General features: G+C 37.3%; 1 protein-coding gene across 1 annotated transcript in view; it reads right to left on the bottom strand.

Annotated features, from left to right (window-relative positions):
* The window catches only part of LOC123241533 (glycerol-3-phosphate dehydrogenase [NAD(+)], cytoplasmic-like), a 96,177-nt gene extending 83,789 nt beyond the window's left edge, over nt 1-12,388 (bottom strand). The window contains exon 1 of the mRNA XM_044669157.1: nt 12,293-12,388. Coding sequence (XP_044525092.1) covers nt 12,293-12,388 — 96 coding nt within the window. The remainder of the gene's footprint in view (nt 1-12,292) is intronic.
* Between the last annotated feature and the right edge of the window lie 276 nt (nt 12,389-12,664).

The raw sequence follows: 12,664 nt of genomic DNA on the forward strand, positions 1-12,664 counted from the left end.
ATAGTTGCTTATGTGCCAGTAATGTACTGAAGAAGAAAGACCTTGGCTATATTCTTCTCTACAAGTCCTACCAGTCTCCAGAATATAGATCTGTCACTCAGTCATTCAATCAAATAGTCAACTAGCATTTATTAAATTCCCAGTATGTGCCAGGCACTATGTGTGCAAAAGCTCTGGGGATACAAAGGAAGGCAAAAGAATCTGTGCTCTCAAGAAGCTTATAATCTAATGGATGTTGACGATTCATTTGAGAGATATGTGGAAAGTAAAAGGACCAATTAATATAATCTAAGGGAACTGTCATGATCAGTGTAGAGAAGAAGAGCATTAATTTAGTAATAGTCTTCAGAACTACTATGTATAGATTATTCTGTAACAAATGGGGTTGAAGTATGACAAAAGGAAGAATTTTTAAACATTAGAAGGGATGATAAAAAGAGATTGTGAAATAATCTTATTAAAGTATTCTTTCAAAATAGTCAAGTAATGTTTTGAACAGACCTTTGCTAGCAAACAGGGCAGTAGATGATATAAGCTCTTAAGGGTTTTTCTAGCCCTGTGTTTCTTTAGTAATTCAACCAACTAGGTGATGTAATAATCACAGGAAGTAAAGGGCAAAAGGCAGATAGGTGGCTTAGGAGCCTGAGAGCCAAGGCTAGAAATGGTGGGTCTTGGGTTCAAATTTGTCCTCAGACATTTCCTAGCTGTGTGACCCTGCACAAGTTACTTAACCCCAGTTGTCTAGCCCTTACTATTCTTTTGCCTTAGAACCAATCCACAGTACTGATTTTAAGAAAAATTTTAAGGGTTGTTTTTATTTCAAGAAAAGAAAGTGTAAAGGGCAGATAACAGTTAATAAGGTATAATTATGCTACTAAAGTGCAAAGACATGTCAATAACTTGTCATCTTCTTTACTAAGTGTGAAGGAGTTCTGATTGAATTGGAAGAACATCTGGCCACTGCCTGGGTGAAGACTGGCCACACTCCACCTAGAGGCCTTTAAAAAGCTAAGCCTGCCAAGTCCTAGAGACAGTTGAACAATTCAAGTGAGCTGAGACACAGCTGAGACACATATCTAGCAAAAGGCAGACATGATATAGCAAGAGTTCTTGACGTTTTCTTGTGGTGGTGGTAATCTGGTCAAGTCCATAGACCCCTTCTCAGAATAATTCATAAAAATGCATAAAATTAAATGCATAAAATACAAAGCAATACAACCAAGGAAACCAAAGATTAAGAAAAACAAAGATTATTTTTTTTCCTATCCAAATTCATGGACTCCTAGATTTATAGACTCAAAAACAGAATGGAGTAGAATTTGAAGAAGAAAATAGATTCAAACAATAAGATCTCTGACGTTAGAGAAGAGAACAGACTAATGGATTCAAGGGTGAACTGGCCCTTGCATTTGAAAGTTGAGTAGAAGAGAGGAACAGACCCTTGGAACCCAGCTGAGCAACCTGCCCAAGAGAGAGATAGGGTAGATTCAAAGGGTTCGAAGCACTATGAGGAGAACATCATGATAAGAGAAAGACTCTCACAGATTTGTGGTACTGGAAGCATGAGTTGATTTGGCCATGTGTGAGCAACTCAATATCAATATACTTACTCTGTGTCTACTCTTTCATGGAAATTTTCTATTTTGCCTTGGGCACACATGAGTACATTATAATCAGTGCATCCCCTTTGTGTCCATTCTTCCTATGGACACTATTTGTGGGAGAGATCAAGTTTTTGAGAAATTACTTGTAGCCCCCCTTTCTGATGTATGCCATTCTTAGTAAATGTCATTAATTTGAGTTAATTTTGTCAACTGATTGGACTAATAAGTTTGGCTCATTGTTATAGTCTCATAAGCTATGTTAGATTTAGGAATGTAGTTCCACTGGGAAACTTTGAATGTGTGAGGGTAATTACACTCTTAGGGACATGAACTGCAAACCTTCAACTATGAATTGGGGGTAGCAGCCCCAGAGTATATGCTATACCATAGTACCTGGACCTAAAAAGGAAAGAGCAGGAACTAGAGACTACTTTCCTCATTTTCCTCCTAATACATATAACCATGTGCCCAAGCAGAAAAAAGAGTGACAAAAGAAATCAATCTAAAGAACAACTTTTCACAACAATTAGCCAAGGGGGTGGTATAATATCCTGATTTGGCCAATAAATGCTGGGTCTGGTTCCTGGCAGATAGTTGTTTCCCAAAACACTACTTAAATGATCTAGCCTTAGGATGAAAAATTATTTTTCCTTCCTCTTGAATCTGTCAGCATTCTTCATAGGGAATATTTTCTAAACATTAAAGCTTTCACCCATTTTCATGATTCTGGTTCACATGCTCCTAAAATCTAAGCTTGGAAGTCCAAATCACCAGGTAGGATTACCAACCAACTATTTTAGGAAGCCACTTGTTGGTCCTACCATTAAAGTTCATCAGGAAGAAAGTTCCATAGATTCTCTGGGGAAATTTTTTTCTTTTTTAAATCCTTATTTCTCATCTTTGAATCAATATCATGTTCAATATTGGTTCCAAGACAGAAGAGTGGTAAAGGCTAGGCAATAGGGGTTTAAGTGATTTGCCCAGGGTCACACTGCAAGGAAGTATCTGAGGCCATTTCTATTCCTGGCTCTCAACCAACTGAGTCTTCTACCTGCCCTCGAGGTTAAATTTCATACCCCATTTTATAGCCGTGCAATATATGTATCTAGCCTATGGAAAAATCTGCTATAACCCCTCCCTTCACAAAGAAGGTACATACAAGAATATCTCTGGCAACCAGCCCATAGTTGTGGGAACTGAATAAATGCTCATTGGTTGATTTATATTGCTTTATGCAATTCTTTGTGATTCCTCTCTTTGGTACCTCATGAGCCTTGTTATTATAAAGAGTTAATTGGGTCTATAAGGACCCAATGCCTTGGAACACACTTGGAGTTATACTTTCTGGTTCTGGATGACCATATGGGACCTTTGGGACTTGTTTTTAGCCATATGTGACTGACTCAGGTCTAAATGGGCTTTTTTCACATGGAAATCTATAGGTGGAGTGATGGATCATTTACAGGAAAACACACTTTCTAGCTTGCCTTCCCCTCTCCCATGTGGCAAATAGAGTACTACTGTCACCCTAGGAATTCAACTAGGCAAGTTTGCACCTATATCCATGGCTGCCTTTTCCACTCTATATTTACTTTCCTGAGTGATTGAACATGGTTTATAAAGTGGGGGAAGTGACCTTGTGAATATGAAAAGTGCAGAAATTCTGAGACAAATTAGTGCTAACTGGAAGCCAGAGGAGGATTTTACAACAGCTTATTCTAGGTCACTTGGAGATGTCTACCAACAAGAGGATTGGCTCAAACCTAGCCATTTTATTAGAAGACATGTACATGTAAAATGAGTTGTTTTGATAATGCAATGCCAAGGCAAAATGTAAAATGTTCAATTAGCAGTCCTGCAGAATGAGTTTTAAATATCAGTCTCATGTAAAAGATAATTAACTGCAGTTTATATTCACTATTTTTTGCCACTGTATATATTCTGCATGTAATCCTATTAATCAGTATTTTATAGAAAAGTATGTGAAAAAAGTCCATTTAGACCTGAGTCAGTCACATATGGCTAAAAACTAATTATTGATTGATTGAAACTTTTCTATAAAAACTAATTATTGATTGATTGAAAAATTGTGTTTGAGTATCAGTAATCAATTATCATATTGTGAGTAAAATAACAAAGAAAATCCTCTGAAATATCTTGCAATAAGGGGAGTTGGGCTCATTCCTCCAGCAAACTGGAATGTATCTAGACATCTTAGTTAGTTTTGAAGCTACAAGAATGACCTTGGCTTTTACCGTATATTGAATGTATAATTACTTCACAGAATAGAGAAAAGATAAAAGACCTGACCCTCTTGAAGATGGAGACCTTCTAAAATATGAAAACTCTGCCCTTTCTGAAGAAATATTCAGAAGACCACTCCCCTTTTAAGTGGGGAGGGGTCTGTTCAATCTGACTATATATACATCAATTGACAAATGAACTCTGGGTCTTTTGCAAAACTGGGATAGGCCTGGATCCTGTCATTTTGTAATTTACAATGTTATACAATAAAATGTCAGTATGATTCAGGATAATTGCTTCCCAGTATTTATTTTTTGTTTTTTTGTAAGAGTACATAGTTATAAAAATATTTATTGTAGCTCTTTTTGTGGTGGCAAAGAATTGGAAATTGAGAGTTGTCCATTATTTGGAGAATGACTGAAAAAGTTGTGTTATATGATAGTTAAAGAATTGAAAGGTGGTAAGAAATGTTGTAGGATGATTTCAGAAAAATCTGGAAAGGCTTACATAAACTGATGCTAAGTGAAGTGAGCAGAATCAGTAGAACCCTGTACACAGTAACAATTATATAGTTTTTAAACCCTTACCTTCTGTCTTGGAATCAATACTGTGCATTGGTTCCAAGGCAGAAGAGTGGTAAGGGTTAAGCATTGGGAGTTAAGTGACTTGCCCAGGGTGGTCACAGCTAAGAAGTATCAGGGGACAGATTTGAACCTAGGACCTCCTGTCTCTGGACATGGCTCTCAATCCACTGAACCACCTAGCTGCTCCCGATATATTTCTTTATCTTTTTTTTTTTTTTTTTTTTTTTTTTTTGGTTTTAGGAAGTTCATTTTATTTTATTTTATTTTTTTAAATATTTATTTCTTAGAAAAGTTAACATGGTTACATGAACATGCTCTTACTTTCCCCTTCACCCTCCGACCCCCCCCATGCCACTGCGCATTTCCACTGGTTTTAAAATGTGTCATTGATCAAGACCTATTTCCAAATTGTTTGATCATTGCATTGGTGTGGTAGTTTCCAGACTACATCCCCAATCATGTCCTTCTCAACCCATGTGTTCAAGCAGTTGTTTTTCTTCTGTGTTTCCACTCTTGCAGTTCTTCCTCTGAATGTGGGTAGCGTTCTTTACCATAAATCCCTCAGAATTGTCCTGGATCATTGCATTGCTGCTAGTACAGAAGCCCATTACATTCGATTTTACCACAGTGTATTGGTCTCTGTGTACAATGTTCTTCTGGCTCTGCTCCTTTCACTCTGCATCAATTCCTGGAGGTCTTTCCAGTTCACATGGAATTCCTCCAGTTTATTATTCCTTTGAGCACAATAGTATTCCATCACCAACATATACCACAATTTGTTCAGCCATTCCCCAATTGAAGGGCATAACCTCATTTTCCAGTTTTTTGCCACCACAAAAAGCGCAGCTATAAATATTTTCGTACAAGTCTGTTTATCTATGATCTCTCTTTGGGGTACAAACCCAACAATGGTATGGCTAGATCAAAGGGCAGACATTCTTTTATAGCCCTTTGGGCATAGTTCCAAATTGCCAGCCAGAATGATTGGATCAGTTCACAACTCCACCAGCAATGCATTAATGTCCCAGTTTTGCCACATCCCCTCCAACATTCATTACTCTCCCCTTCTATCATTTTAATCAATCTTCTAGGTGTGAGGTGGTACCTCAGAGTTCTTTTCATTTGCATTTCTCTAATTATTAGAGATTTAGAACGCTTTCTCGTGTGCTTATTGATACTTTTGATTTCTTTACCTGAAAATTGCCTATTCATGTCTCTTGCCCATTTATCAATTGGGGAATGGCTTGATTTTTTTATACAATTGCTTTAACTCCTTGTATATTTGAGTAATTAGACCCCTGTCAGAGTTTTTTGTTATAAAGATTTTTTCCCAATTTGTTGTTTCCCTTCTGATTTTGGTTGCATTGTTTTTGTTTGTACAAAAGTTTTTCAGTTTAATATAATCAAAACCATTTAATTCACATTTTGTATTTTTCTCTAACTCTTGCTTGGTTTTAAAATCTTTCCTTTCCCAGAGATCTGACAAGTATACTATTCTGTGTTCACTTAACTTGTTTATAGTTTCCCTCTTTATATTCAAGTCATTCACCCATTCTGAATTTATTTTGGTGTAGGATGTGAGATGTTGATAAGCCTAATCTCTCCCATATTGTTTTCCAAATTTCCCAGCAGTTTTTGTCAAACAGTGGATTTTTGTCCCAAAAGTTGGGCTCTTTGGGTTTATTATACACTGTCTTGCTGACGTCACTTACCCCAAGTCTATTCCACTGATCCTCCCTTCTGTCTCTTAGCCAGTACCATACCATTTCGATGGCCACTGCTTTATAGTATAGTTTAATATCTGGTACCACTAGGCCACCTTTCTTCACATTTTTTTTCATTATTTCTCTTGATATTCTTGATCTTTTGTTATTCCATATGAACTTTGTTATAGGTTTTTTTTTCTAATTCAGTAAAAAAGTTTTTTGGTAGTTTAATAGGTATGGCGATAAATAGGTAAATTAATTTGGGTAGAATGGTCATTTTTATTATGTTAGCTCATCCTACCCATGAGCAATCAATGTTTTTCCAATTGTTTAGATCTAGTTTTTTTTGTTTTTTTTGTTTTTAATTTTTTTTTAAACCCTTAACTTCTGTGTATTGACTTATAGGTGGAAGAGTGGTAAGGGTAGGCAATGGGGGTCAAGTGACTTGCCCAGGGTCACACAGCTGGGAAGTGTCTGAGGCCGGATTTGAACCTAGGACCTCCCATCTCTAGGCCTGGCTCTCAATCCACTGAGCTGCCCAGGTGCCCTAGATCTAGTTTTAATTGTTTGGAAAGTGTTTTGTAGTTGTTTTTGTATAATTCCTGTGTTTGTTTTGGTAGATAGATTCCTAAGTATTTTATATTGTCTAGGGTGATTTTAAATGGTGTTTCTCTTTCTACCTCTTGCTGCTGTGATGTGTTGGAAATATATAGAAATGCTGATGATTTATGTGCATTTATTTTGCCGATATATTTCTTGATGACCAACTGTGAATGACTTAGTTTTTCTCAGCAATGCAATGGTCTAAGAAAATCTCACTTATGATGACAAACACCAACTACCCTCTGAGACAGAACTGATGAAATCTGAATACAGAGAAACATATTGTATTGTGTTTTCTTTCTGCTTTTTCATTTAAGATATCTTCCACAAAATGACTAATATAGAAAATTGTTTTACATGATGACACATGTAAAATCAGGATCAGGTTGCTTACTGTTTTGGGAGGAGGGCAGGAAGGACCAGAAGAAGGGGAGAATTTGAAACAAGACTTTTTTTTAAAGACTTTTAAAATGTTTTTAAAATGTAGTGGGAAAAATAAAATATTTTTTAAAAGAATACATATAATTATATGTTAATAAATCCTGGTTTTTTAACTTTTAAAATCCTCACCTTCTGTCTTAAAATTGATAATAAGTATTGATTCTAACAGAAGAGTGATAAGAACTAGGCAACTGGGAAGCGTCTGACATCAAATTTGAACTCAGGTTCTCCCAACTTCAGACCTGGCAACTTTTATTTACTGTGTTACCTAGCTTCTCCCCAATAAATTCTGTTTTAAGGGGTGTGTGTGTGTGTGTGTGTGTGTGTGTGTGTGTGTGTGTGTGTGTATGTATGTATGTATGTTTTAAAATGTGTATTTGTGAATCTTCTATGTTTAGTGCTTCTCCCAAGGCAGATTCATTCTGGATAAGGAATACCTTATACCTTTTATTCCCTCCCCCTTTTGGGAAAACGACTGATATGAACCATAGTTTTAGATGGAAGTAAAATTGTCCCTGGGGTCGGGAGGGGAGTGGGGTTTAATGAGCCAATGAGTGTGAGAAAAGGGAGTCCCCTTCCTCAGAAGCCACACTCTTCCCCTCCCACACCTTTCAATCCCCCACCCTTTTCTCCTCCCCAATTGAATCCAGTCTGAACTACATGCCTGAGTACTGAACAGGGAATTAATTTCACAGTCCCTCAGCTACTATGATCCTAGTTGTAATTTCCTTAAAGTTAGACCATGAAACTCATTCTTATATCCAAATTTAGTCCTTGCTCTGGACTCTCAGATCAGCCTTTCCAGTACTTGGCCAACTGTGGTGAAAGGTTGATGACATCACAGTGGCATCCCCATGGCAGCCACGGAAAACAATATGGCTTAGTTAGAGGTACAGGTAGAGAGAGCAGTGAATATGTCTAAGTAAAAGTTTCTGGAGAACATTGAATCTGATTGATCCACACAGGCCAATCTAGGCGGCAGCCACTTTTGTTAACCAGACATATAAAAAAGAAAACTCTTCTTTTTAAGAAAATAGATTCTGAAACAAGTATCTTAAAGCTAAATAAGGAGAGGTCTAGTCAAGTAAACTGATTTTCCTTCTTCTCAGAGAGGGCACATGGCTGGAACTTTCTTTACCTAAAACTAGTTTGGCACATAGGTATGTATTCCACTTTTTGGATTTGTAGTATAAATCGTCTTAGAATTTGGTCTCCTCTGCCAAATGACTACTGCTAATATTAGAGACCAAGATCAGCGACCCAGGACCCTTCTTCTAAAGGGATTTAACCTTTAAATCATATATAATCTTAAAACTCACCAGAGTAAGAATGCCCCTATACTAAAGAGCCCATACTGTTAGAAAACTTTCTATATACTGTAGCTATATGGAGTTGAATTTCTCTTTCCCTGAATAACTCTGACAAGACAAGGTTTACTAAAAGATCATATAGGTAAGGAGATAGCCCAAATTTGGTTCTTTAAAAAATGCTTCACATACAATGCCTTGAAGACTAACTATACCATTTTTAGAATCATAGAGTGGAAAAGGATCCTTAGGGATAACCTAATACAATTTTAATCCCTCATTTTGCAAATGAGAGAACTGAGGTCTAGAGACAAAATTTTCCTGGAATCTAAACCTCTAGCTCCAAATTTAGGTTCCTGGAGGAGAGAATCATTAGATCATGGATCTAGAGCTAGAAGCAAGCTGAGGGGTAGCTTAATCCAACTGTTTCATCTTGCAGAGGAGGAAATGAGACCCAGGCAAAGTTAAGTGACTTGTCAAAGACCACAGAATCAGGTAAAGGTCAAAGCTGGAATTCAGTAATCTCAAGTCTTCATTACAAGTGCAGTGCTCTCTTCATTGTATGAGGATACTAGCTTTACCAGACCCCAAAGTGGTTAGGAGAGGAAAAAAAATCTACATTGTACGGTTTGGCCCTAGCTTTCACATCTATCTGCTAACAAGAGGGAAGAGAAAACTGGTCCTTGCTGATATCAGTGGTCCAAATGAAAACACACACACATATATAGTACCGTATGTGTGCAGTATATGTTATTTGTATGTTTATAAAACATCTCATATATAATTATTTCATGCTCAATTGTTTGAGCTAGTAAAAATTCCCCCAAATTGATTATTAGCTCCTTAAAGGCAGAAATCATGTATATATTCTTCATTTTGCCATAATACCTGTGAACAAGTCACTTAATTCCACTGGACCCATTTTCTTATCTGCAAAAATGATGGGGTTGTTGACATTAAAATTATTTGAAAGATGGTTTTGGGAAGAATATCAATTTATTAGGGGCAGCTAGGTGGCTTCAGTGGATTAAGAGTAGGCCTAGAGATAGGAGGTCCTGGGTTCAAATCTGACATCAGATAGTTCCGAGCTGGGTGACCCTGGGCAAGTCACTTTAAACTCCCATTGCCTAGCCCTTATCCCTCTCTTCTGCCTTGGAACCAATATCTAGTACTGATTCTAAGATGGAAGGTAAGGGTTTATTTTTTTAAAGGAATATCAATTTATTGATTAGCTAACATTATAATCAATAGTTTGATAGGTCAGTGGCCCCCCCCTGAAGACCAAAGACCCTGAATGCTTTTTAGGCAGATCTATAAATAGAGTTTTAAGATCTCACTATTCAGCCCTTCCCTTGAGCATCACAGACATCCTCTAATTGGTAAATAGCTAATTAAGAGATAGTCCATTAGATACAACCTCTTTCCCCACACCATAGGTGAGGGAGATCACCAGGAAGAGAATTATCTTCTTCCTTTTCTATTCGCTAAATTTTATTAAACATTTTCTTTGGTTCTTTGGAATTCCTAAGAACAAAGAAAATATAAAAAGCAGTAGATGGAAGGGAGCCCCTATATGGGGCAGCTAAGTGAGTGGATTGATAGCCAGACCCTAGAGATGGGATGTTCTGGGTTTAAATCTGATTTCACACTTCTTAACTGTGTGACCATGTGTAAGTCACTTAATCCCCATTGCCTACTTACCTTTCTTCTATCTTAGAACCAATATACAGTATTGACTCTAAGATGGAAGATAAGGGCTTTAGGGGAAAAAAAGAAATTAATACAGTATATGAAAAATAAAATTCTCACACAGTTGAACTGAAATCTCCCACAGTTTAATTAGTAACTAAGTAACCCTACATTATTTTCCCCATGGTGCAATCTGATAGAATTTCTCTTCTATAAGGAACTATATGTTTATATATGCAGATCATACTTTATGCATATTTAGACCTTCCCATTTCCATCTTTCATTTCTATATAGCCTACACAGAGTGAGATTGATTGGAAGGCAAAAGACACATTTATGGAATTCTCTTAAGAAAGATTCACACCTCTTGAACACACCCAGTGAGATTCCCATTTGGATTCAGCTGGACCTCCTTGAGAATCATGAGGATTTTCCCCTCCCTCATTGCTGATTTCACAGAACAGATTAAAAGGGCTATAAATCTGCTACCCTTAAAAACCGTAAGCCAAATGTACACTTCCGCCACTGGCAGAGAGAACAAAACCTCCATTTAATTAATAGCCTGGTCTACTAAAACCATTTTACAAGGTGAGAGGTAAACTTCAACAGCTTTTCTTTAAAAGGCCAGAACCACAAGGAAATAGTTTTGTCAAAACCAGAGGATGGAAATCAGACAGATCCACGGAGGACATTGTCTATCATACTCTTCCTTAAATCAAATGTTAGCATCTGGCATGGGTCCTTAGCAAATGTCCATGTCTCTTATTTTCATAGGCCATCTTGGGAATAAATAATATTGAAACTGCCCAGCTAAATTTTGAATCATTTTGAATGATTCAAAGAAAGAAAGTTAGGGAGGGTTTTTGTTTTTGCAGGAATATAGTACAGGATTTGTCAGACACGGAACACTAGAACACCTGTAGAAAGAATGGATAATGAATAATGACCCTGTCAACATCCCCATAACAGTTGGTAGCCATGGAATCTTTGTACCTTCTTAGCTTTATGTTAGGCAATTCCTCCCGGGGTTATTTTGTATAGCTGAACTCCATCTTAGAAGTTAAACGGCAATGGTTGGGAGAGAAGGGGAAGAGAGCATTAATTTACAGAACAATGGTTGTTACTCTCTTTTTTGGACATTCTGAGACTTAAGCTTCAACTTTAGAAGTCAAGAAACTAAGAGAAGGGGCAGTTAGGTGGCCCAGGGTATAGAGAGCCAGGCCTAGATGGGAGGTCCTGGGTTCAATGACCTCAGAACACTTCCTAGCTATGTGACCTTGGGCAAGTCACTTAACCTCAATTGCCTAATCCTTACCACTCTTCTGCCTTGGAACCAATACTCAGTATTGATCCCCAAAGAGAAGGTAAGGATTAAAAAAAATAACAACAACAACCAAGAGGAAACCAGAACTATATAATCCAGCTAACTAAGAAATTACAGCATGTTACTACAAAGAGATTCTTTTACATGTAAGGAGTTCCTAAAAGCTTACATGACTTGTTCAAAACATGCCTCGCTCAGATAATCAGAAATGTGGTCTTTGTAAATATGAAAGATGGCAGGTTAACTCCTATACCCAAGGATCTGAAAGAACCTAAGTTAGAACCATGCTATGAAAGTCTTGGCAGAGGGAAAATAGGGCTTGGTAAATACTCTTTCACATTAAACGATATGGCATGTGCTCTAAAAGTAGAAATAAGTACAATCCATGAACCCTGAAAATCTGAGATGGTCTTAATCTGCTTCCTTGTCCCTACTTCAGATAGATGGAGTCTTTCCTGGTCTAACATCTAGACCTTTAGGAAAGAGAAACCCATAATGAGAGAGATCATTTCCTGGATTCCACATCCTAGTCAGTCAACCTCAGAATGAGCACAATATACATAATCCATACAATTTCACTTCCCAAATTCAGCCTCTTTAGAAAAATCTCCTACAAAAGTAGAGTGTTTAGGAAAATAGAAACTATTACCGTGTGGTGGTGGATTGACTGTTTAAGAGATGGTGATGGGAGAGTGTGCCTGAGTCCTTGCTTTGATGGTAAGTGAGGCTTTGCCCTGGCCCCTGCTTTAAGTAATCATATCACAAATGCCACCATCACAATTGACATACCATCACAATCGACACCATCACACGCAGTACCTGAAAGTAAACAAAAAGGCTAACAAGAGCAAATGCAAAGAACTGTATCTGGGCGCTGATGAACATGGATCCCCAGTCTGGGGGATGTCAGGAGATACGGAGGCAGGAAAGGAAGGGCATTTATTCTCTTTCCAAAGAAAGTTTGCAATCAGATACAGGAGATAAAAAGTACCTTCTCTTGAATATCTAAGGAACAATGTAATATATGTTAACTCAAACTAGTAAACCCATGTAACGTGCTTTGCAAAACTTAAAGTACTATTAAAGCTAGTTATTATCATTACTAATTATTACATGCCTATGAAAAATAATGCCATATGCAATGGAAATACATAAACACAT

The sequence above is a fragment of the Gracilinanus agilis genome, chromosome 3 (assembly GCF_016433145.1).
Source record: "Gracilinanus agilis isolate LMUSP501 chromosome 3, AgileGrace, whole genome shotgun sequence".
Taxonomy (NCBI): domain Eukaryota; kingdom Metazoa; phylum Chordata; class Mammalia; order Didelphimorphia; family Didelphidae; genus Gracilinanus; species Gracilinanus agilis.